At 41.9% G+C, this 27,201-nt stretch overlaps 1 protein-coding gene across 1 annotated transcript; it reads left to right on the top strand.

The window, feature by feature from the left end:
* Positions 1-9,767: 9,767 nt before the first annotated feature.
* Positions 9,768-21,852, top strand: LOC110323365 (protein NipSnap homolog 3B). Its single transcript, XM_021200536.1, has 6 exons — positions 9,768-9,929; positions 13,229-13,439; positions 15,234-15,392; positions 19,137-19,286; positions 20,903-20,989; positions 21,076-21,852. The coding sequence occupies exons 1-6, from the start codon at positions 9,870-9,872 to the stop codon at positions 21,150-21,152; spliced, it is 744 nt and encodes a 247-aa protein (XP_021056195.1). The 5' UTR covers positions 9,768-9,869; the 3' UTR covers positions 21,153-21,852.
* Positions 21,853-27,201: the final 5,349 nt, after the last annotated feature.

Here is a 27,201-nt window from a genome sequence, read left to right on the forward strand (position 1 = left end):
TTTCCTACTGACTGTTTTAGTAGCTGATGTGAGATGTGTCAGTGGCCAGTGCTTCAATTCTCTCTAGAGAATTATTTCAGCTTTTATTTGAAGTGGTAAGTTAATTTACTGTGTATTTTAAAGCCCATGGAGGGCCTTTTATTAAACCCATCTCTACATGGAAAAATAGAGTTCATCCCCCCCCCTACATTAAAAGTAATTAATTTAAAAATAATGTTACTTTGTCCCAATGAAATCTTTGAAGACTCTTTGGTTCATAAGCTGAAATGCCTTATTGTTTTGACTAGTATCAATTTCAATGAGATCCTTTGTAACAAAGACACTTAGTCACTGGATCAAGACCTTTGTTCTTCATTTGTTTCAGAATACCTCTTCTGTAAGACAACCCTTTGTTCAATGAGATCATATTTCCAAGTTTGTGACCATATTTTTAAATTATTAATAAATATATGAACCTTTTTAATCTTGTCTTTTTGCCTGAGATGATTTTTGCTCTAGTAGTTTATTTCATAATATCAAATGGGATTCATAAAAACATTAATTTCTTTCATATGAAAAACTATAATTGTGTTGTCTGTATTAATCATCAGTCACTCACTTAGAAAACAATAGATCTGCATACTAAAAGTTGTAATACCTCAGGTTTATATGCTGAAATGTTATTAATAATTTACTCATATTTATCTCAAATTTTTTTTCCTATTTAACAAAGACACTTGCAGTATCTTTACTTAAATGAGGTCATTTTAGACATGGAAACATTTGCCCTAATAAAAAATTGCCAATATATTCTGATGCTTTTTATTAGCCTTTATATTTTCATCATCTTCTTTAGAATTGATATCATGCATAGAAAGGAATAATTTATTATCCTTATTGCCTACATTAAGGAAATATCATGCTACTTGTTATGGTTTGGACCTAGAATGGTGCCCCTCCCCCATCTCATCAGCTGAACCTTTCACCAACAATTGACAGGGTTACTGAGTGGTGCTAGAAAGTTTAGGAAGTAGGACCTAGATGGAGAAAATACATCTCTGGTCTTGTGCCCTTGAAAGGCATATTGGAATCACCCTCCATCTCTGTTTCTTAGCCACCACATAGTGAGCTGCTTTCTTCCACCATAATGTGCTAGCTCATGACAGTCCAAAGAGCAACTGTGCTAAGCAACCATACCCCAACTCCCCTAAAAGCATAAAGCAAAATAAGCCTTTCTCCCTCTAAGTTTATTCTTCCCAGGCATTTTGCCATAGCCAGCCCTTCCCTGTTCTGTCAGCAGTGCAGGATCATTTCATCACAACTGCAAGCATGCACTTAGTCTCCACCGTTTGGAAAGGGTTGATGTGAGTCTCGCTTTTAGACACAGCATCATCCCACGCCCTGGGCAGGGAGGACATGCAGTGTCCTGGTTTTGCTTCTGTTGTACTGGCAAGTATGTGAGGAGTTCTCTATACTCCAAATCCCATTCAGAAGAGGTCCATGATGCTCTGGGGAACTAAGGCTATAGTGCACTCATCCTCACCAATCCTGCAGGCCACGTGTCTGCAAAAGAAGGACATAGTAGGGTCACCTAGGAGAACCTGGACTGTTGTGACACATCAGGATCATTTGGAAAAAATGACAACAGTCTCATTTGTTTGTCCTTTTTTGGTCTTCAGTTTGTTTTGTTTGTTTGTTTGCTTGCTTGCTTGCTTTTTTTGAAAAGGGGTCTTAGGCAGGCTAGACTAGTCTAGAACTCACTGTGTGGCTAATGATTTCCTCAAGCACCTATCCTCCTGCCCCTACTTCTGTGCTGGCTAGTTCTATGTCAACATGACACAATCTATAGTCATCTGAGAAGAGGAAATGTCAATTGAAAAGCTGCTTCCATAAGATCTGACTGTAGATAATCCTGTAGGGCATTTTCTCTATCCCTAACTGAAGGAAGAGGGCCTGGTGGTCAGGGCTGTTGGTCCCGGATTCTATAAGAAAGCAGGCTGAGCAAGCCTTGGGGAACAAGACAGCAGCCCTCCATTGTCTGTACCTCAGCTCCTGCCTCCAGTTTCTGCCCTGTTTGGGTTCCTGTCCTGACTTCCTTTGCTCTGATGGTCTATGATGTGTAATTGTGAACCAACTAAACCCTTCTCTCCGCAAGTTGCTTTTGGTCATGGTGATTCATCACAGCCATAGCAACCCTAACGAGGACAACTTCTTAAATGTTAGGATTACAAGCCCGTACCATCATATTTGACTCTCATTTGGTTTGTCTGATTCCATAATTGCCTTTAAGCTAAAGCATCATTTTATAGATAAAAATGTTGTGTTTTTTTTTTTTTAAATCCCCTAAAGAGTGATCTCTCTTCAATCTAGTCACAACCAGCATCTGACACACAGGAAATACTCATTTAACTGTACGCCAAACACTACCTATGTGAAAGTCCGTGGTTAACAAGACAGCATACCTGCTTTCATGTAGGCAATGTTCCTGAAGAATTAATTATATAAGAGACACAGCTAAAGAGCATAACCTTGGCTAAAAAGAACAAAATAGGAGGGCAGAGAGTGGAGTACCAGGGTCTAGCTAGAGGTAGTCACTCTGTGATGATGATTCTTTATCCAAAGCCAGACAGTGAGAAAGATCAAAGCCAGGACAAGAAAAAGAACACTGCAGGGAAAGGTGCCAGAAGGTGTGCAAATTAAAGTTCTCAGAAGAAATGAGTTTAAATGCCCAGCAGGGAGGCAGTAGGCAGGAATGTAGTGAGCTGAGAGAAAGAAGCGAAGAAAGGAAAGTAGGAGCCAGCACACAGAGAACTGGTAAGTAGTTTGGATTTTCTGTTCAACATGCTGAAACTTTCTGTATTGGGTAGCAAAAACATACATTGCTTCATTTTCTAAAGGTTTACTCTTTAAGGGGGGTGGGTGTTCATTTATGTGTGTGTGTGCACATGACTGCAAATATCAGTGGAGGCCAGAAGAAGGTGCTGGGGCTCTGGGATTTGGAGGTACAGATGACTACAAGCTACCTGATATGGTGCTGAGAACTGAGCTCAGGTCCTCTGTAAGAACAGCATGTGCTCTTAACCACAGACTCATTTCTCTAGCCCTTAAATCTTAGTACTCTAAAGAAACAAGCATCGATAACGAATTTTTTTCCCTGAGGACATTAAGTCCTCTGAATGATTGCTTCTTCCGATCATCGGGCTACTGAATTTCTTTTTCTGAATGATATGACTGAAAAGGCAAACAATGCTGATAAGTGCCATGGTAGGGACACTAATCCAGGGACTTCAGAGAGTAAAAAATAATCCCATATCAATATTACTCAGAATGGTGACTCCTGACATTCTTTGTCTTGCAGACTAAGAAAGATCACACTAGGCCTAGGCCCAGCTTAGCAAAAGGGAAAGCTGAGATAAAAGGGCCTGGGCCAGGAGCCAGACCTGAATCCTAGTTCTAAACTTTAGCCTTGGTCCTCTTATGTGTAATCTAAGGATGAGAATATATTCACATCCCACACTCATGGAACCACCTTCCCAGCAATGACTACAAGCAGAGGCAGCAGCAACCATTGTCTCCTCTCCCATGATCAAGTCAGAAAACATAATTATCTAAATCCTGTTTGAAACTCCCAAACTTTCTACTTATCTCCTCTCAAAATAGTGATGTGTGCATACTTTACAAGTAAAACAAAGCTTTCTGTATGTTGATGACAAATGTGTCCCCTAAACACTTGGATATTTAATTGATGCCATTAGTTCTATTATTCTATAATATCAGTGTAGAAACTTATTAAATGAATACAGTCACATCGCTATAATGGTTTTGTTAATTGCGGACTATATAAAACACAGGAATCCCATAGAATAAATGGGCTAATGAAATAGTGAATTTAATTGGCAAATATATTCTATGATCATTCAAGTATAAAAATCTCAACATTTCTTAGAATGTCCATCATTAAATGACACATGGCTGTACTTCTATAGGGAAAGGTAGTGAAAATTATCTCATTTAATTATCACTATCACCTTAAGAAATAGTATCATTTTTACCAACCAACAATCAAGACAAAATGTCTTGTAACTTATAAGGTCACACAACTCAGTTTCAAAACCAGAAATCTAAGAAATGCATGCTCTATGAAATCTAAGAATACATGCTCTAAAGATACAATTCTTCCCACAACTCATACTTCCTACCGGGAAGACTCTCTGTAGACTCTATCTTTCTGAAAGGTGGAGGGCAAAATAATATTCTCCCTTCTATTCAAGTGAGTTAGCAAACAAAAATCGACTTGTGGGCAATAATAAAATAAATCTATTCTGTTGGCCAATTATATTCTAATCTTTTTGTCTTAGCTTACCTGTTTGAGTTAAACTTCAACTTAGATAAAAATCAGTTTTCCAATAAGTTCCTATGTCAAGTACATCTGGTTTAAAGAGAAACCACAATTCGGTATCAGTCCCCATTATAAACATTTGTATATTTTTTCTTGTAATAACCCTGTATCATAAAGAGCATAAAACAATACATCTCACCCACACACACAAACTATTTTTATGTGAATTTCTAGCCATAATCCTCTGCCCTTCCGAGTCACTAAACGTGTGGATTATACAAGAAGCCAACATTGAAGGTCATTATCTTATTTCTGTTGTCACTGGGTTTCTCTGTCCAGCATCTTCAGTAAGTCTTCAAATCAGTAAGAAAAATAATGACTGAAAATTGAACAAATGTAATAAACCAGGACGTTAAAATGACATAGCTTAAAAGACAGTCAATCCACAAGAAATCAGAGAAGTTGAATTTAAATTGAGACACGTCAATTTAATAAATTGAGACAAATGATAAAATTGTATAGTAGAAAAATTGGTAGGAACGTAAGACCACAGTATCTCTGCATGAATGAACTTTTCTAAGAAAGGGAAGTCTTAATACTTTATTCTTAGATCATTTCTCCATACTATTCTTTGTCCATCAGTATAAGCCACTGTGTAGGGCAGAGATAACTCCAATCTTTGTTATATCTTTTCCTCAAGCTGCATACCACATGCGGTCCCCAGTCTTATATGTGCTGCCATTTCCTAAGCATATAGTAGGCTTTTAACCTGATCTGCTGCCAGCTCCCCTAGCCCACCAAATCTTATTTACCTTTGTAAGCTTATCTTGTTCTATTTATCTTGTTCCTGAGTAAGTACACGGGCAAATGTTCCAAGAGCATCTTGGAGCCAGAGCCTCAAAAGGAGATCTCTGGCATCTATATTTGAGTCACAACCTCCAGGGTACAAGGAAGACCTTCAAGTAGGGCCAGATAAGTATGTCTCCCTAAAAGCAGGAGGGGGTAGTATGGTCAGAAATTTTGTGAGAAAGCTTAGAAGCTGGCTTTATGACGTTCACTGATCCCATTAGATATGGCTGTGCCACTAACTTGCTTAATATCTCTGGAGAATACTTTGTTGAATGGCTTGGTGGCTTGACATGTGAGGAAGGCTCTGGAGGCTACGCCCAGGAGCACTCACAGAGCTACACTGGAGCACTCCCAGCCGCACCAGAGAGACTCCCAAGTAGCACTACAGAGCTACACGGAAACTGCAACTGGGAATCTTTTCCAACACCAATTTTAATCGTAAAAGTTCTGATTTCTCATAAACCGTGTCTGCCTTCATGGAAGACACAGCGACGTTTGAACGCGAAATGTATGGAGAAATCCTAGGCAGCACCCTGGAGCTTCTGAAAAATGGGAAAGATGCAGTAGGCCCCTTCCATTAATGCTCCTCCCTTCAATACAATATTGAAAATAAACTATAATGACTTCATTCTGATATTATAAGAGCAATCCGTGAAAGATAAGTAAATCTACAATAGACTAAAAAAGACAAGTTATTATATTTAATAACGGTAATCAAAAACTACAAAGGGTCCAGAAAATGTCTCTAAAAGTCCACACGTAGGAAACAGAGTGAAAGAGTAATCAAGAGCTCTAGCAAATTACTGTATTCATGTCTTCAGGTCTTAAAATGTCACTGGCACTAAAGTTCACTTTTAATCCAAATTCCAAAGAAACCCAAAGGGGTATTCTAAACGTACAAAAATACACAGTAAGTATACATTTTTTTTTTTATGTTTTGGTAACAAAATATTTCAATAGAAATGAAAAACATACTTTCATTAAATACTTAAGATATTCATAAATCTTTCCTACCACTGATACTAAAAAAGCTATCAGCAAAAAAGAGCCTTGGTCTTTTTCCTTCCACACAGCATTTTGTCTCATATTCAACACACCAAAGATACTTTGGTGATATAAGCAGGACACTATTAATGAAAATTGATTTTTATCTTTACTACAAGATCCTCAAAGGAGTTCATAAACTTGTTAAAGGGACATTGAATGAAAATCAAGCTTACCTCTATTACAAGCTCCTTTTAAATACAATAAAGCAACTCATAAACATTGTGATAGTAATTTAGCTTTACTGAAATTAAGCATCTCACACACATACACACACACACACACACACACACACACACACAAAATTGACTCTACTCTAAATACTTTTAGTTTAACTTATAAGAACTCAGTTGACAGTACGATTGTCTGGCATTCATTGAAACGCTGGGTTCAATCCCCAATTTGGGGGGGCGGGGCAGAGGAGGGAATCGGAGATAATGCCTAGAGAAATAAAAAGTTATCCTATGTCACCATCTAGTGGCCTTAGAATATAGTTCTGAAAGAACTATATGGAGCCATATGGATCCAGAAGGTGAGCATCCAGAGTCCTCCGTGCACTGGCCTCCTCCAGGCTGGGCTAGGGGAAGATCCACCTTAAAGACACCCCAAGGCCAAGTCCTTAGCACACAGATTTGTTTGCCATAGGGAGCAAAAAGGCAGGGAATAAGAGACAAAGACAGAAAATAGGGATGAAGGAGTAGGGAGAAAGGAACAAGGGAGCAGGGGAGGGATATTTTATCCCAGGGACAGAAGATGTCTCTGGAGAGTGAGGAGAGGACACAGATGTGGAGTGGAGCCCCAGCTTTTAAAAGATTAGGTAAATTTAAGGTTCTAGAATTGTAAGTTATAGAAGTTTCCTAATAGGAAAGCTCAAAGTTAGAAACTGCCTTAGAAAAACAGTCCTAGGCCCTCCTTGAAACTGAAGCCATCTGACCATAAAGATAAGGAACAGGAGTGCAGGAACTGGCCTTGACTATCCTGGCTGACTCTATCCTGGCTGACTCCACAGCCATCTGGCAGGACGGCGCCTCCCCCTGCATAGTTTGAAGNCCCTGAAGTTGTACATCACCCAGATGTATTGGCCTCCCTGATAAGCCCCCAGCCCCTGGAATTTCTAGACACCCAGCCTGCATGTACAATTCTGCTGACTTGTAACCACCTTGCTGATGTTTAAATGAGCTAATCACGCCAATTTCTCCTAAGCCCCCAATCCTGACCCTATAAAAACCCCTAGTTTTTGAGCCTCCGGGTTGGTGCCTCTACCTCCTGTGTGAGGTACGCATCGGCCCGGAGCTCTGCCGTTAAACTACCTCATGTTTTTACATCAAGATGGTTTATCCATGGTTTTTGGGCATCACCTTCTCGAGACTAAAGTGGGGAGGGCTCCCCACGAAAGTCTTACAGTGGCACATAGGAAAATGGCAGTTTATAAAGGAACAAGGGGACACCCTCCCCCCATGTTTGGATGGGGTGTTTAATTTTGATTGGGCATGTTAATTAGGTAAGCCAAAGGGAGCTTTTGATTGTTGGACTTCAATACTTTGATAGCTGGACCTTGGACATCAGCCACAGGAGGAGGAAGTCACCAAAATAAGGTGGCTAGCTTTAGGAACACATTCTAATGGTTTCTAGCAAGGCAAAGGGAATAAATGGGAAGGGCAAGACCTGCCAGAGCCATGTTTGCCATGTTCGTCTGGCATGTTTGTCCCTTCCTACTGCTTCTGTCTGCACAGTTGCACAGTTGCACAATTCTAACCTTTGGACAAAAATCAAACAAGAATGCCACCAAGGACATTGTTGTTTTGCCAGCATCATAAGTCAACTATCCTGCACCAGGCACCTATTTGTTTTTTGAGGTGAACAAATATATTTTCACAAAAACCAGACTAAATGAAAAATAACATGGTCAGAAAAGCCTTACACAAGGGTATTTGAAGAGTATAAATTTATAACCTATTTTGATAGTATTTAGTTAAGATTAATATGCATGTGACTTAGAAGTCAGCAATTCAATGGATATGCATTGGAGCATTATGTGCACATATGTGCACAGCAATTCAGTAGGTATGTACTCTTTGAAATGAAAATGAGGACATGACCACTCCTAGTATGGTTAAGGAGAAAGTTTTATTGTGGGTATGAGGGAGAGAAGAGCCAATGGCATCTGGAAGGGTCCAGGCTGAGCATGGCAGGCAGAATAGACAGGGCCATGAGAAGGGAGAAGAGACAGGGGGGAAGAAATGAGGGGGCAGGAGAGAGAAGACAAGGGACAAAGAGAAGCCAAGAAGAGAACCAAGCAAGATAGCATCTAGCCAAGATAGTTGAGGTTCTATAGGAAAGGGGAGGTGGGGGAAGGGCAGTGAAGCTCAGGGCTGCGGTGGTTTAAAGGATTTGGGATGAGAAGTGCTAAGGAGCCAGGCCAGTGTATGCTTTTAATATGTTAATAGACACCTCCATTAGCCATTGGTCTCAGGTTTCTCTGAGACCTTACCCAGTAGAGCAGAGGTGTGTGCATACTCCAAAGCAGTCTACTGACTGAGCCCAAAGCTTCTGGTCACTTGCATGGTAAAAGCTGCATCTCACCTTCACTGTTCATAAGAGAACGGAGCAAAGGACCAGACTGTCAGGGCTCGTGATGATTTAGTCAATAAAAGGCATAGATATCATACTCTAAAGTTGCTGCAAATACATCAAAAATTCCTTTCATGCTCATCACTGCTTGGAATGTCTTACACCTTAAATTGCCATTTAATACCTAAAGAAGCACGCCTGTTTTTCAATAACTTACCTTTATATTTTGATAGCATTTGTCCAGTGTAACTTGTTTTTAGAGCTATATGTGTTTGCTAAGCATAATAAAGTCGTTAGGAGTTTAAAGGCTAACAGAATTTCCAAGTTTATGACGCTAAAACCGTTTTAATCCCTGATGACCAGTAAATAATTTAGCTTAGTGTACATTAGTAAAGTGGCCAAGAGGCGATTGTCAGGGAAATTATTGTGATTATTTATTTAGCTATTTAATGTTTGTGAACAGTAGACCCAATGAAAGCAGTGTATAATGGTTTCTCTAACTCTTAGTTGGAAAGTCATGAAACCTAGAATATGTTTCACAGAGAACACAAACACGCACTAGAAAAACATAAATTGCAATTGAAGTTCTGGGGGCCAAAAATTGGAGTCCGTCAGAGGTCAACTTTCGCATCACACAAAATTATTTCAGTCTCCACGTGTGACTTTCAGGCCCTCGGGCCCACTCTTCTGGGCTCCAGGAAAATTACCCCATCTTTGTTCAGAGACTCCCAGGCCATGCTGGGGATTCGGTTTGGAGTTACAATGGGGATGCAGAGTAAGTACTCTGTGATAAAGGAGAAGACTCGCTGGTGGTTGCTACAAGTTCACCTCACCCCAGACGCATCCAGGCCACGCCCTACATTTTGGAGGGTTAGAGCCTTTCGGGAGACGAGGTGCTGGCCCGGGATGGGAAACAAAACCGCGAGCTCAGCGTCCTCTGACGCCTACGGGGAAGGGCGGAGCCACGCCGCCGAGCCCCGCCCAGTCCAGCACGGACCCAATCGAAGCTGGCGCGCGCACCAGGAAGCGGGGTGAGCGCGTTTCCCAGCGCCCGGCGGCCGTCTTCCAGCGCGCTCAGGACCGCACCATGCTCGCGCTCCGAAGCGGCCTGAGGACGGCGCTGGCCCCGCGGGCTCTGGCGCCTCAGGTAGGGGCCGCGGGGGCGTGCGAGAGTCGCGCGCACGGAGGTGGACAATGCCCTTAGGTGGTGCAATAACGGGGATCAGGGAGGTGGGTGCGGTCTGTGGGGAGAGCGAGCTTCGCCTAGGGAGGTGGGCGGGGCGTGTGGCGGGCACGAGCAGCCATGGGAGGTGGGCGGGGCGTGTGGCGGGCACGAGCAGCCATGGGAGGTGGGCGGGGTTCGTGGTGCGCGTGATGACGACGCTGCGAGGTGGGCGGGTCTGCAGTGCGAGAATGAGCTGTTTTCTGGGAACTGGGCGGAGCCTGTCGAGTGGATGCGGGGGGTGAGGGGCGGGGCCGGGAGGTGGGCGGGGTCTGTAGTTGGGAGGTGGGCGGGTTTGTGGGGCAGGAACTAGCAACGGTGCGAGGTGGGTGGGGTCTGGAGCGCGAGTAGACCCCTGGTCGGTCCAATGCCCCGGTTCAATTGATTCCCACTATTTCGTGAGTCCAGGGTGAACCCGCTTGTCAGGTTGCCTCCCTGGACAATGGACAGAGGCCTTTCCCTGGCACGGGGTGTCTCCGAAGCCCTGAGCTTTGCGTTCTTGCACTCACCACCATCGAGACTGCCACTCACTGAGGGTTTACAGTTCCTTCCTGGTTCAAATGCCGGCGTTTTGTGGAGTTCAGGGTCGCCCTGGGAGCATCCCGCCCTGCAACTCAGGTTCTGGGGATCTTAAGCTGAGCACGGCTCTGGAGCCTGCTGAAACTGGTTGTGCCTGAGATGGGACTTTCGTAAAAAGGAGGGCGCTTACCAGCCTCAGCTGTTGACCCTGGGCCATTTGTGACTTGAACCGAGAAGTTCTTGACCTCCTTTGTTTAGGAAGAGTGTTAAGCTGTCTAGAAACAGACTTTGTGTCGCACACTAAAGAAGAGCATAGTATCCATATGGCCTCTGTCCTCGCTCTCTTCCTGGTGTGGTCGACAAAAAGCTCTAATTTGGAGATAAGAACAAGCAGATTTCTACCCTGGCACGGCCCAACCCTGCAACAGAAAATTACCTCACCCTTTAACATATACCTTTCAATACAGATTTCTTTAATGTATATTTTCTTTGAGAAAGATTATGGTAAAAGTATCTTTGATCAATAATGTATTTCTGTTCTATCAATACTAATTCCTCGAATCATTCTAAAAGATTGTCCTAAGTCTGCCATGTTTCATTTTTTATGATCTGGTATGTTTTTACAAGTTTAGATTTATTTTTATGTGTTCGTGCACCGTGCACATGCCTGGTGCTTGAGGAGGTCAGAAGACAGTGGCTTCTCTGGGACTAGAGTTACAAACCATTGAGAGCCACAGAATGGGTACTGGAAGTGGAACCTGGGTTCTCTCCAAGAGCAACAAGTGCTGTCAACCACTGAGCCAACTCTCCAGCTTTTATTATATGTTTTAAACTACAAGTATGAAGCAGTTATTCAGAGTGTGATTACAAACAAAAAAAGCATTCCTGCCACACCCAGGAGCACCTGCAGTGTTTTTATAACAAGCTTAGTTATTTGAGACAATAGAAACATAACTCATAATAATTGTGAATGAAATGAGATACTTGGGTGATTATATTAATGCTATATACAGGGAAAATTCATACATTATTATGTCTTGTAGACAAAAATAGAGTTAAGGCCTGTTGCTTTCATTAGTCCTAAAGATGAACAAGGTAAGCACTAATTTCATCATAGCTCTACTTACCAACATGGTTTTGAATATTTTTCTCATTTAATCACTTTGAGAAAGTGGATACATGCTAACTCAACCCAGTTAGGAAGGTGCTATAAATTAGAATGTCGTGTGTTTGTTTGTGTGTGTGTGTGTGTGTGTGTGTGTGTGTGTGTGTGTGTGTGTGTAACCATACACAGGGTAATCAATAGCAGTGCTTTCTAGCAGTTATTAAACCACAACATGAAGATTTTCATACAAAGCATATGGCTATTAAAGGATATTTCCATCAGCCTGATACACTTGGGTGCATTAAATGCCCTACTTTGAATTGCATCTTTCTTTTCAAACTGAGGAGACTCCTGCAGGTTTCCAGGCATAACAGTGACCCTGCAAAGAGATGAGAATAAGAACTTGGTTCAGACTGACATCATCAACCTGGGTTAGACTCTGGGGATTCTAATGCCAGGCAGTTCCTTGTAAGCATATTTAACACAGTACAGTTTGGGGAAAAGTTTCCAGAAACAGCCATTCCCATTCTAGGTTTGCAGACAACAGTCACCAATTCCAGGTGTGGCTACATAGAAACTCCTTTGCAGAGTACATGTGACCCTGAGGGTGGGTTTTATAGTTTAGGGGCTGAGGATCTAGTGTGGTCTCTGACTACTAGCATAGAGGTCAGCAGGTGATGAAGTACCTGTGACATCTCCTCTAAGGATGGGTTTAGCCAGTGCTAAAGACAACAGTCTAAGGGGAAGTCTGGAGTGATCCTTCTGGGGAGTTTGGTGAGGTCTGCTTCTGTAGCAAAAGGTGGGTAAAGTCTACCACCTCTGATGGCAGAAAGGTCTCTAGGTCCTCAGCAATATCCACTCCTAGGCTTCGGGGCAGGAAAACAGGTAATCACTCCATTGAGAAGAGGCCCCTGAGCAAGTGGTTAACATTCCTGGTTCCCTAATGTTCTGTGGATACAACGCCTATGAGCCTCAACAGGTGACTGCTTCTGAGCACTTCTGTCTCCTTGAATTCTCCCTTCGCAGCTTTTATACAGCCATCCACTACATTGCAGAGCAATTTTAATGGTTCATAGCATTTTTTTGACAAGTAATTTACTTCACTGAGTACTAAAAAAGGAAAGTTTAGATCTAAATAATACTCACTTCTCTTAGAAACCCAAAAAGTCTTCTGCTAATAAAGATTTTCATCATGTCTGTCAAAAAGACACAGGTACAGAATGTGCAATCTTCTTTTAAATGAATCAGTCGTACTATTTGACTGCTGGTTTTGGCCAAATAAGAGAAAACTCCAAAGATGTAAGGCTCCCTGGGAAACCTGATTCCAACCTTAGTGATTATATATCTGCAACTTTTCATGAAAATGTGCTTAAAGATGGCCTCCAGCTAGGGAGAGTAACTCTACTCAGCATACTTACTAGCAGTTACCTTTATTGGTATCTCTACATAGACATGTCTGTCAATGAAGAGTTGACAGGAGAAATAAAAAATATGAACTATGTATCTACTTTGTGTCCCTTTTTTCCAGGCTCAAATATATGATTGTAACAGCATGATAAATCTTTTCCAAAATATTTCAGTGTCCCCTGTCTTTTCTCAGGTATGTTCACCTTTTGCTACAGGCCCCAGGCAAAGCGATGGGACATTATATGAATTCCGCACATATTTCCTCAAGCCCTCGAAGACAAATGAGTTCCTGGAAAATTTTAAGAACAGTGTTCACCTTCGGACAGCTCACTCTGAAATGATTGGCTATTGGACTGTAGAATTTGGAGGCGGAACGAACAGAGTTTTCCATATTTGGAAGTATGGTACGAGTCACCTAGCTGCTGCTTCATGCAAATGCTTATGGCTAAGTAGTCTATGGAGTAGTCTTCAGTCTGTATTACATACACATGGGCTACAGAACACAGTTTGAAAGCAGTATAGTAAATTTAGCCATTACTTGGTGACCACTTTGTATCATCCACTTGCTTAGACTCTGAGGTTACTATGTATGGGAATGTATTGTCTCATGAATCTCTAATAAGATGAACTAACTTTAATTCTCAGTTTTAGAATGGTTTGTTGGAAAAAAATATCTTTTGTAAAATTAAAATCTGTGCTTCCAAAAGTCCAAGTTTATGGAGAATACAAAATGAAAGTATCCTAGAGCTTGGTATTGACGTTTGGTTATTATTTTAATAATTCTCATATTTAGAGTCTTTGAGAGGGTATCCGACCATCAGCTTTTAAGTTTCTCAACTCTAAGATTTAATGATTTTTGTTATATTTAGCAATCACTTGTATTTAAGTTCTTCCCAGTTTCAAAGAAGTCACTGTCTTGTTCTATAATGGAGATAAAGGCAGAGACCATGCCACAGAACAGTGAACTTTCTTACTCCTGTGCCTGATCTTCCCAGCCTGTGTCAGAGCCTGGGGGTGCCTAAGGAACCCATAATCATTTCGTTTTGGGCTTCTCTATCAGTGTCCAAATTAATGTTCAAAAACTGCTTTAATATGAAAAGTATTCATCCTGTCCCTAGCATGGCACAGTTTGGAACTTTTCCATGTTATAGTAGATCAAGTCTCATTAAAATTAATTTAGGCTTCAGATGCTATACCAGTTAAAACATGACCCATTGAGAGAAGTAACAAGAGTATGGGAATCAATACCATTTTGATTGCCACAAGGAAAACGGGTTTGATGAGTGCATCTTCCTTTCACTTATGTTGAAATTTGCTCAATTTTCACTTATGTTGAAATCTTGACCACATACCGTCATTACCAAAGTATTTCTCTCTCAACTGGCCCTGTCAGGTGGGTGCTTCAGTCGAGTAAGAAGTTTCCATCTATATTCAGTTTGACGTGCTGAAGTATATTCTAAACCCTCTTCATGGGCTCGTTTAATCCACAAACCTGGTGGTTGATGATATCTTATTTCCCCATATCACAGACTGAGAAACATACAGTAACTTAATTCCTGTACACAGCTAAGTGGTAGAACCTGTGGAGCCCATTCAATGAGTATCTTAGTCAGGGCTTGTACTCCTGCACAAAACATCATGACCAAGAAGCAAGTTGAGGAGAAAAGGGGTTTATTCAGCTTACACTTCCACACTGCTGTTCATCACCAAAGGAAGTCAAGACAGGAACTCACACAGGGCAGGAACTTGGAGGCAGGAGCTGAGGCAGAGGCCATGGAAGAGTGCTGCTTACTGACTTGCTTTCCCTGGCTTGCTCAGCTTTCTTTCTTATAGAACCTAGGACTACCAGCCCAGGGATGGCACCACCCACAATGGGCCCTCCCACCTTGATCACTAATTGAGAAAATGCCTCACAGCTGGATTTCATGGAGTCATTTCATCCAAGGAGGCTCCTTTCTCTGTGATAACTCCAGCTTGTGTCAAGTTGACATAAAGAAACAAAACCAGCCAGTACAGTGAGATTACAATACTTTCTTTTTCTTTTACCCTGTAGACTGTGATTTGATGCAGATAGCACATCTTTGCATGTAAGTGTTCCCAACGCCATAACAGCGTCTTACATGCTGTGGTTAAAATGTTTGCTTATTTCGGTGAAATCCAATATAAACTTTTCTCCATTTTTTTTTTTTCTACCATAGATAATTTTGCTCATCGAACTGCAGTCCGCAAAGCCTTGGCCAAGGATAAGGAATGGCAGGAACGATTCCTCATTCCAAATTTGGCTTTCATTGATAAACAAGAGGTTGAGATTACCTACTTGGTACCATGGTGCAAAATAGGAACGCCTCCCAAGGAAGGTGAGTTTGTCTTGGGTACTGTGAATTGTCATGACTGAAATTGTCCAGCTGTTAAGTGATTTAGAAGAAAAAAAGTGCCCCTGGAAAACAAAAACCAATGAATTTTTTGTTTTATATAGGAATGATGCTGTGAGTATTAAGATTAAAACAGATCTTAGTTTATTCTTGAGAAATGAGAATTAATGAATTTTTCAAAGCATGATATATGTTATATACATACATGTACATATGTTTGTATGTATGTATTTTTTTGATGCCTATATGTTTGTCTGTATACTACTGGCATGCCTGGTACCTAAGGAGGTCAGAAGAGGGGGTCAGATCCCCATGGAATTTGAACCACAGACAGCTATAAACTGCCATGTGGGTACTGGGAGTTGAACCCAGCTTCTCTGCTAGAGCAACTAGTACTCTTGACTGCTGAGCCATCTTACCAGCCCTTCCAAACATTATGGACTAAAGCTTAATTACAATGTAGAAAAAAAACAGTGTAATATTGTTGGGAACAAAATAAAATAAAGGGGGGGGGGTCCTGGGGAGAAGTGGGGGAGGAAAGGAGGCCTAACGTCCAGCCAGAGTTCCTGTGTTCTGGGCAGGTGGGCGCAGGCGTTGGAGGGCTGCCAGACGCTTTCCACTCGGCCCTGGGTGAGCATAGCCTCTGACCCCTCTGACCCACTTGGAGGTGGGGTGGAGAAGGAGCAGCCCCTGACCAGGAACCCCCCCCCCCCTCAAGCTACTTTGCTAAAACCACCAAGGTTACAGGAGAGAGAGAATAGGGGAAGAAGTTCCCAGCACTGACCAGAGTGTACAGCGGGCCTTCACGGAGCATAGCAGAGACTCTATGGTTTAAGAGCTTTATTATAGAAATGCAGGGAGAAAGAGAGAAGGGAGAGGGGGGAGGAGGGGGGGCTAGAGAGAAAGAGGGAAAGAGAGAAAGAGGGAGAGGGGAGAGGAAAGAAGACAAAGAAAGGGAAGAGGAGAGAGAAGTGAGAGGTAGAAGAACGAAGGAGTAAGAGAGTAAGAGAGGGTGGTAGGGCTGAGCACCCCTTTTTATGGTCTTCACTGTTGCTAGGTAACTGGGGAGGAGTTTAGCCTGAAGGTCAGAAGCTTGGGCCATTGCTACGTGACTACTGACCATGCTTCTCTTGTGGGGGCTGTGGGAGGTGGTACCTTAGGCAGGGGCCGGAGTTCCAGGAGCACGAGGGAACGACTACTGTGTCATGAGGGTGAATTATGACCATCGGGGTTCAGACCTCAGCTCAACTGGATACCAGCCTGCAATTCCCCACATAATATAAAGTTTTTAGGGTCAAGACAAGATCTCCTGATGTAGCCCAGGGTAAACTCTAATTTACAATTCTACTTTAGACTCTCCAACGCAGAAATTATAGACATGTAATAGCATGCCTGTTTAAATAATATAAACATTTAAATACAAAAGTACTTGTCACAGATTGCAGTATTTTAGATTAGGCACATCTTACTTAGAGGACTGTCATTGCCAAGGTACACCTTACTGTCATCCTCTTTCTGCTTGACAGTAATTCCTTACGAGATGTCTTGCTGATTTAAAGAAACCGTTATCTCAGTCGCTATAAACAAAGGTCAGATTATAAAAGCATAACATTTTAACTTTTATTTCCCACGTTTCCTAACTCTATTTTAGAGTACAAGAAATTTTAAAAGTCTCATTGAGACCGTACCTATAGCGAGCAGAGGAAGCCCTGAGTGAATGTATTCTAATATGAGCACAGCCCATCCAGGATACACAAGGCCTCAGAACCCACAGGACAGTTGGCAAAGCCATTACCCATATAAGCCAGGCTCGAGGGAAAAAAGCTTTCCTTAAGACTCATGTATAAATATTTATGAATGATCGAGCCTGTGTGCCAACAACAACTGCAGCTTCCTCCTCCTGGATGTTTACAGCCTGAGATCAATCTCACTCACCTACAGAGACCTGCTAGGCTAGCTAACCCTGCCCCCTGTGCTGCACCTAAAAAAAACAATGGGAGGTTTCCAGTGGTGGTGGTAGCAGCAATGTTACAAAACCTCACCTGACCCCAGCATCATTGTATGTGTGTCTGTATGTCTGTCTGTTCTTCATTCCCTTGCCCCATCTAACCTGGATTCTGGGACCCAAGCCACAAGGTATGCAGCATTGATCTACTTATGTCTGCCCTCTGCTTGCAGCACTGTGCTAACATAGGTACCACCTCTTGCAGTGTCAATCTTGGTTAGTCTGGTTGTTTTGTTTTGTAGTCTTTCCACATTTATTAACTTATGTGTTGTATATGCATGCCATAATGCACACATGAGGGTCAGAGAACAACTTGGGGGAGTTGGTTCTTTCCTAATATTGTATGTGTTTCAAGGACTGAGCTCTGTCAGGCCTGGCAACAAGCATTTTTACACACTGAGCCTCTCACTGGGCTTCAGTGTTATTTTCCTCTACATTTCTCATAATTCTTTCATGGCCTTGTTCTTTTTCTATCAGATCTTCTTATCCTCCAGTTTTTTATTTCTGCTTTATATTTCTGACTTCAGGTTAAAAAACAACAGCAACAAAACCCTCTCAAACAATACTTGGATTTTTAAGGACACTAAAACCCCATGCTGAGCTTCTTTTCCCTGAAAGTCAGATAAGACTTCAGGCCAACTGTTTCCTTGCTCTTCTTGTTAGGAATAGACTCTCAAAGGAGGAAATTACATGAAGAATAGTAGCTCCCCTCTCAGAGTTGAAAAGAAGAGGGAAAAGTACAAGATTAGAAGATACTTATTTCTTTCCTTATAGACCTACCCAGCTTAAAAATCCTATTTTGTGATAAAGTATCAATATCTGGTACATTGATAAAGGTCCTAGATTAAAACTATTTAATGTAATATAGCTTTTGTTTCCCCTCAGTTATTAAGGTTAACCTTAAACATAGATAAAAACTTCTCAACATAAAAACAAGGAAAAATAATGCAAAGAATTAACAAATACATCTGCATAAAACTGTATCTGCAGATGACCCTTTTTTCATTAATTAATTTATTTATATACTTGACATCCCAATCTCAGCCCCCTCCCTCTCATCCTAGTCCCATCCTCCCACCCCTGTTCTTCCATTCTCTCCTCCCCCTCTCTGAGGAGATGGGGAGCTCCCCCACACCCTGGTATCAACCCACCCTGGCACATCAACTCACATCAGAACCAAGTACATCCTCTCCCACTCAAGCCAGATAAGGCAGCCCAGCTAGGGGAGAGGCATGCAAAAGCAGGCAACAGAGTCTGAGTTAGAGACGGTCCCTGCTCCAGTTGTTGGGGACCCATTTCCATAAGACTCCCTGAGCTCTGCCTAATGTTTGGCTGTGGTCTCTGCATCTGTTTCTATCAGCTGTTGCATGAGACCTCTCAGGAGACAGTTATGCTAGGCTCCTGTCTGCAAGCATAGCAGAGCATCATTAATAATGTCATGGGTAGGCTCTCTCCCTCTCCCATGGGGTAGCTCTCAAGTTGGTCCAGTTGTTGGTTGGCCATTCCCTCAATCACTGCTCCAGGAGATGACCCTTTAAACAGATTCTGTGTGTGTATGTGTATGTGTGTGTGTGTGTGTGTGTGTGTGTGTGTGTGTGTGTGTGTGTGTGTGTACACGTATATATTATATGTAGTTACTTCCCACTCTAAGAGTCAAACAAAGCAAATTGACTAACTAGTGTCTGCTGAGTAATTACTTAATTATTTGATTCTATCAATTCTAGGAGTCTATGAACTGGCTACCTTTCAGATGAAGCCTGGCGGCCCAGCTCTGTGGGGTAATGCATTCAAAAGGGCAGTAAATGCCCATGTTGAGCTTGGCTACTCTACACTAATTGGTGTTTTCCACACAGAATATGGAGCCCTCAACAGAGGTACACTGTCTATTTCTGTGAGACTGTGATTGATGGATGTTGGTGATTGCCTATGTTTCTTGTTTTTTTGTTTGTTTGTTTGTTTGGTTGGTTTTTTAACATTGATTTTAATTTTGAGGGTTTTTTCCTAATTGTTAGGTATGAAAACACTGATTTGTATCTTATTTTTTATTGTGATTGCTAATACCTTTTGGAGCTATTTCACAGGATAATAGTTGTTTAGAAACTGGAAGAGTCTTTAAGAAAATATTAATTCTTTTCATCATTTTTCTAAAAGTCTCATTTATTTCAGAATAATAATATTGGAGTAAAGGTATTGTTTGTAAATAAAAATATAAATATACATGTTTATAAATGTAAAAATTATGGATAAACCCAAACAAAAAAAAGTTACTTACATCTGATTATTTAAGTTAACAGTGTTCTATGAATGGCAAAGGAATGCAAAGACCAAAGAACTGTCACATTAAAAAAGGCTAGAAACAGGCTGGTGAGATGGCTCAGCAGGTAAGAGCACCCGACTGCTCTTCCAAAGGTGCAGAGTTCAAATCCCAGCAACCACATATGGTGGCTCACAACCATCCTTAACGAGATCTGACTCTCTCTTCTGGACTGTCGAAAGACAGCTACAGTGTACTTACATATAATAAATAAGTAAATCTTTGGGCCGGGCGTGGTGGCGCACGCCTTTAATCCCAGCACTCGGGAGGCAGAGGGAGGCAGAGGCAGGCGGATTTCTGAGTTCGAGGCCAGCCTGGACTATAGAGTGAGTTCCAGGACAGCCAGGGCTACACAGAGAAACCCTGTCTCGAAAAACCAAATTTAAAAAAAAAAAAAAAAAAAGGCTAGAAACTGTGTGTGCATGACGACGGTGATAACCTCATAGGACTCCAGTATTGATAGACAGACTGTACTGGCATGATAGGAGGCTTGCCAGCTAGTCTAGCCTATTGTTAAGTTCCAAGTTCAGTGAGAGACCCTGTATCAAAACAGGAAGAGAGCAATTGAGGAGCACCTGGCATTTACCTCTGATTTCCACATGCACACATATACATGTGCAGCCACAGCGTACAGAGCTACACATACGCAGTGATGATGAGGAATAGAGAGCAGCGGGAGAGGATTTACCTGGCATTCATTCCCATTCTTTCAAAAGGCCCCAGGCTCCATGCCCGGGGCCACACACATTTTTAAAATTACCTGCTGGATGATTGTATCTCCATCAATCATGGAGAGATGGCTCAGTGGTTAAGAACACTGACTGCTCTTCCAGAGGTCCTGAGTTCAGTTCCCAGCAACCACATGGTGGCTCACAACCATCTGTAATGGGATCTGATGCCCTCTCTGGTGTGCCTGAAGACAACGATGGTGTACAAAACATAAATAAATTAATTAATTAATTTAAAAAATATTATATCTAGAATATAGTACACACATGTACTTATGTGCAGACAATGATAAAAAAAAAGAGGGCATGAATTTGAAAGAGAGCAAGGAGGTTGTGTGGGAGGGTATGGCAGGCAGAAAAGGAAGGGAGAATGGATATAATTATCATCTCAAAAATGAAATGCCTATTATGAGGAAAATTACAGCTAACTCCTGATCTACTTCTGCAGTTCATGTTCTGTGGTGGAATGAGAGTGCAGACAGCCGAGCAGCTGGGAGACACTGGTCTCACGAGGACCCTAGAGTGGTGGCTGCTGGTAAGCTGTTTGATTAGGCATGAATTATTTTTAGAACAAATTCGATTCTGCTGATAGCTTCATTGTCTTCTAAAATGTCTTTTCAGTTCGGGAGAGTGTCAGTTACCTAGAGTCCCAACAGAACACGTTCCTGATTCCAACATCATTTTCACCATTGAAGTAGTTTCCTACCCAGCATCCCATCATCAGAGGTGAGATGTGTCCACAGCAGGTACTTCCTGTCTCCAAGAGAATTGCCCTAAGCGTTGTCTGAAGGACGTGCTGAGCTACTACACTGTGACCTCTGCATCTTGAAGGCTACCTGAATCATTTACTACGAGTAGTTCAGGATATGTTTCTGTTCATTTTCATAACTACTGGCTATCAGAAAGCATTGTTACTCCGTGCCCTGGTACTTCACTGTTTCACAATATCTTGTCTTCTGTGATTTTTTTATGACTAAGTCTTGTATTCAGAAAATGATTTTGAAATTTTTTCCCTCAAAGTATTTGTAAATTAAATAAATACAATGTTTGCCTTTTTTTATCCTGTTCATTTTTCCTGAAATGTAAAACTATTTTTTACCAGTAATCCTTTCTTTGTGATATCAAGTGGGATTGATAGAAATATTAAATCTAGTATTTGTCTTTATACTTTAGAAAAGTATTAATTATGGTTTCACATTCATTAAGTCAAAATTGGAAAATGATACATTCTTGGGACTTGGTGTATAATATGGTCTTAATGTGTCTGTTTTTAATTGCCTTGTACTATTAACTTTATCTTGAAATACTCATAAATATTATGAAACACTTATTTATTTCAATGAGATCTTTATAATTATGGGAATCTCTGACCTAATAAAAGCCTTCACATTCATTCTGTTTTTTTTATCAAGTGTGTCTTTATATTTAGATCCTCTTTTCCTGAGCTTTTCCTTTGTTGCATAGAGTAATGACATCATGACTGTGTAGCAGCTTCGTAGCTGTTAAATACAGAGTGGAATAGCATGCTCGCTGGCTCTGAGGGCAAGCTTCTGTACCACTGCTGTCTCAGCTGTCGGCACTATGAGATACTGCTCAGGAAGGCAGGCTGTGGGGCTGTTGCATCAGTTGTGGCACTCTTTGGGCAGCCCTCAGAGTGTTGTAACGTTCATGTGACACAGCTGCAGCTTGGTATGTGCTTCACATACACATTTCAGATAGTTGCAAGTCTCAGAAAGACAAATATTTTTTCTCTCAGATGTGGTCCCTAGATTTTCTATGCATATAAAATCACGTATGTCCATATAAAATGAAAGTAAAAACAAAACTTGTCTATGGTAACAGAGGGGAGCAGAGATGGTGAAATGGGGAGAGAGGTTTGATGGAGGGAACATAACTCAGTGTATAATGTGTGCTTATGTGAAAACTTCCTTAGATACCACAATACCATATGCAATGAATGTACACAATGAATTTTTTAATTGTTAAAAGCCCAAATGCACATAATTTTAAAAAATTAATTAAAAATTTAGCATTCATTTATAAAATGTTTTTTCAAACACAATGTTTTTCTTGGTTATTTGGGAATTTCACACCGTGCATCCTGATCACACTCACGTCCCATTCCTCCCAGGTCCACCCTCTCACCCTTGTGCCCTCCCCAAAGAAAGGAGAAAAGAAAAACAAATAACATAGTGCCCAATATAGAGCATGGTCAAACTAAGAGTGGCCAGCCCCTTAAAGAGACCAGAGGCCTCCCTCCACTTCTCTGTGAACTCTGAAGAGCTATACTTCATCATTCCTATCACAAATTTCAAGGACTCTCTTAATGGCTTCCTGTCTATACTGTTTCTTTTAGCGGGAAGGAGTGGTCACAGATCATGGACACCAACATGGTGTCCTGTTGTAACACAAACCATGAGCATCAACATGGCCCTGGAAGCAGCACGGACCATGACCAACATGGTCTCCAGTCTCCAGCAGCAGCGCAGACCATGGAGGCCTTTCCAAGAGGCCCATTCCAGAAAATGAGGCAGAATCCAGAAGTCTTCATCTCAGACATCCCTGTCACTGCCCACAGCCAGGGCAGTCATACACCTGGGTAGCGCATTGTGGGGCAGAGTGTGCACAAGTTCGAAGCTGCTACACATCACTGTCGACCCTACTCAGCAATGGCCTGTTCCCAGGTCCGCCACAGCTGTGCTCCCACCATATCCTCTCCTTATCATGCCGCTCAGCTCAGTCATCTTTCCCTCCTCTCCGAGGCACGTTTAATCACTGAAGTGACACTGCAGACTGCAGTGTGTTACCCAATTTTTTTTCACCCAAACAGCTTTACAGATACTTAACTGCAACAAGTCATTGGTCTCGTTCAAGGTTTCAGTTCCTGAAGCACCATAAACACTGGACTGTATCTCAGATATCCTGTTGTTATCCAGAGTCTGGGTGACCCTTGCAACTGGGGCAGAGATGAGAGATTCCAGGCCAATGCACAACACTCTGCTCTTGGTGCTGACTGCCCCACAGGCTCACCTCTCTGACTGCTGGCAGCACTGCCTCTCGGCTCTCCTCCCCACATCAGGGCAAGCAGCACAGACTGCAGCACCTGAAGCTTAGCCCTACTGAGCGATGATGATGTGTTCTTTGTCTGTGATCTCATGCCTGCCCAGATGCCATATTTCACTGGGTGGGGCTCCGCTCTCGCTTCTAATTTCATGAGAACACATTTTAAAAGCATCTTCCCATATGACCTGCCTTTTTCAAAGTTGTTGCTGAGATATTGCAGGCTCTTCAGACTCCCCTTCTGCCACTGTCTCTCCTCGGACCTTCCATGAGTCTCGAGCTACTAGGTCCCTCAGGTACCAGTAGCCGCTGCCAAATTCAGCTCATTATAAAACATTACCGAAAGCATTTTTGCTCAGTTACCTTTTTGAGCATCAATCTCCTTTGACCGTTACTGTAGCAAAGTAAAAGTTAAGAGCTGACATTCTGATCTTTTTGATGGCTACACTAGGCATTAACCTACCTGTTCTCCATAATCTAAATCATATACTTATTTGCTTGGTTTAGATCATATATACCTTACTTGTGTTTAGCTTCAACTGCATTTTCAATTTCTACTGAACTTAAAATAACAGAGGTATGCCTTGCAAGAGGTTTGAAGAGGAACATAGCTAATATGCACAGGTTCATATAGTAGCATTGATGGTTTTGCAACTTGATTTCCTTCCATTGCCTTAGATTGGCTCCTCCTCTCCTTTCTCTGTGGTTGAATCTTCTTCCTTTCTGGAAACAAACAGGCAAATGGAAGTAATCAGAAGCCAGTGCAGACTGACACTCCCTGTCACTGCCTGCAGGCAGGTCCCCATGCCCTACTTTTTCTCCTGCTCTGCAGCTGGGGACAACCAGCTTGTCTACTCCTACTGGAGGAAGTAGCCACAGAACATGCTGTCTCCTGAAGCTGGTGTTTCCAGTTCTCAGTCCTTCTCAGCGTACAAATATGCTTATTACACCTTTAAAAAACAAAATCATCCTGCCCTGCGGTAACACAAAAGGGTCATAAGTCCAGCCTCTCAATAATTCTCTCTTAAAGACTTAGTACCCCCAAAGCTAAATAGCTCTCACCAAACTCGCCTTCCAATTCTCATTTTAGAAGATTTCCTAGCAGTTGACCTGTTCCTTGTTCTAGATATTTTTTTCTAGATTTTGTTCAAGATGTTTCTTCATTCCCATAAATACCATCTGCTTAGTCTTCTTTACTTATTGATGCTTTTGGGTGTCTATCTTGTCTCCTTCATCTCCAGTGAGGTCACACTCCAGAGCTGACTCCTTAGACTTTTTTTCTACCCTGCACTCACTTCTTGGATTGTCTTAGTCATAGGTCTTCAACTGGCACCTGTATTCAGACGGTCAATTAAGTATATATGCATTCACTAGAATTCAGCCTTACTTAATTGCCAGTCTTAGCACCTCCACCTGAATATATTAGAAACTTCACAGCACACTTGTTGGAAGCTAAGCCCTTAATCTTTACCAGGAAGTCCCATCTCAGTGAATGACACCTCCTTTCCTGTCCATTTGTTCAAGTCATTACCCCATTACATACCTGTCAGTAAATCCCAAAAGTCCAGAATTCGATTGCTTCACATTCCTGCAGCCACCATTCTGGTTTGAGTTCATCATTATTTGGATTTGAAAGGACAGCTCTTCACTGACCTGCCATCATCCTAGTCTATTTTCAACGCAACAACCAGAAGAATATAAAACACAAACCACATAAGCCACTCCTCTACTCCCTCATGTCTCTTGTAGACTCCTGCCTCCCTTAGGGTCAGTGTGGCCTGCAAGCCCATTACATGATCTGTCCCCCTGTTATATTCTTTAGTATCATCCCACTCCCTTGGTTCCAGGTGACTTAACAGCTTTTCTTCTTTGACTCACTAAGCATTGTCTTGCCGTAATGTCTATTTCCCCTGCCTAGGATCTTCATCCCTAGACATGGATTTTCTTGGATCATCTCCACACTTCATTGGGATCTTTACCCCAGAACCTGATACAGCCCTCCCAGACAGCCCCATTTAAAATCAAAATCCCTGTTTTCTAAGGAATGAATTTTCACCCTTCAAAAGTCCTAATGTAATGATGTTTAGAGGTGGAGACCTTATGATGTATCTTAGTTAGTGTTCTATTGCTGTGAAGAGACACCATGACCACAGCAGTCCTTCTATGATGGTTTGTATATGCTCAGCCCAGCGAATGGCATAATTAGAAGGTGTGTCCCTGTTGAAGTAGATGTGTCACTATGGGTGTGGGTTTTAAGACCCTCATCCTAGCTGCCTGGAAGCCAGTCTTCTACAGCAGCCTTCAGATGAAGATGTAGAATTCTCAAAAACAAAGTCTTTCATAGTCTTAGTAGGATATCCCATTAAGCCCCACTTAAAGCATTCCAATGCTTTGCAAATCAAAAGTCCAAACAAAAACATGGTCAGGCCTATCACAGTGATACCCCACTCCTGGTACCAACTTCTGTCTTAGTTAGGGTTTTACTGCTGTGAAGAGACACCATGACCAAGGCAAGTCTTATAAAAGACAACATTTCATTGGGACTGGCTTACAGTTTCTGAGGTTTAGTCCATTGTCATCATGGTAGGAAGCATGGTGGCACATAGGCAGGCAGACCTGATGCTGGAGAAGGAACTGAGTTCTATATCAAGATCTGCAGGCAGCAGATTGGAATGGGCCCTTGAAACATCAAAGCCCACCCCTAGTGACACACTTCCTCAAACAAGATCATACCTTCTAATCCTTTCAAAGAATATCACTCTCTGGTGACCAAGCTTTCAAATCTATAAGCCTATGGGGGCCATTCTTATTCAAATCAGCACATGAGGTAATTGGGTTTGTGTGAGGGGATGGGCCCTTTGATAGAATGAGTGTCCTTTATAAGTATCCTCTCCATATCTCTACCACATGAGTTAACCAATGAGGTATGCACTCAAATCTAATTATTAGTTGTCATGTTAGCATCCTCATCTCAGATTTCCTAACCTCCAGAATGGTAAGGAATAAATGTTGTTTAAGTTACACAGTTGACATTATACCTTTTATTAGCATAACAAACATTTTACTATTTTAGTTATATTTAATTTCATTGTATTCTTCCACTAGAAACTAAAATCCATGATATCATGGGGTTTTGTTTGAATCACTGCAGTATCACCAATCAGTGCCTGGCATATGATAAGTCATCAGCAAGCACTTATTGATTGTATTCACATATGAGGTATGCTATATATTAGATATAGTTTGCATGTGACACCCTCTCCCAAAGATTCATGTGCTGGAGTTTGATCCTTACAGTGATGATGGAACCTTTGACATATGGGGTCCAGTAGCAAGTGGCTAGTTAGGTCTTTGGTGGTTCCAGTTTTGGAAAGGGTTAATGTAATATTCTTGGGACCCATGTTGGTTCTCTTGAAATTGAGTTATATTGGTTACTTTGTTCATCGCTATGTCCAGACACCTGACAGAAACAAGGAAGGAAGGGTTTATTTTAGTTCATGGTTTTAAGTTATACAGTCCACCCTGGTAGGGAAGACATAACAATTCATGGAAGTGGGAATATACAGCTAGAGTACCTCATATCTGGGTAGATTTTGAAACACAGACCTAGACATTAAGTGGCCTATGGTCGTTATGGTCCTCAAAGGTTTAATGTTACCTCAAACAGAACCACCAGCTAGGGACCAT

Source organism: Mus pahari, chromosome 6 (genome assembly GCF_900095145.1).
Source record: "Mus pahari chromosome 6, PAHARI_EIJ_v1.1, whole genome shotgun sequence".
NCBI classification, from domain to species: Eukaryota; Metazoa; Chordata; class Mammalia; order Rodentia; family Muridae; genus Mus; species Mus pahari.

Bases quoted from the DNA above. Each gene is read 5' to 3' on its own strand.
- LOC110323365 (XM_021200536.1), top strand. From the start codon at position 9,870: ATGCTCGCGCTCCGAAGCGGCCTGAGGACGGCGCTGGCCCCGCGGGCT. The intron at 15,393-19,136 runs GTGAGTTTGTCT...TATCAATTCTAG, and splicing joins AGGAACGCCTCCCAAGGAAG to GAGTCTATGAACTGGCTACC. The intron at 20,990-21,075 runs GTAAGCTGTTTG...ATGTCTTTTCAG, and splicing joins CCCTAGAGTGGTGGCTGCTG to TTCGGGAGAGTGTCAGTTAC.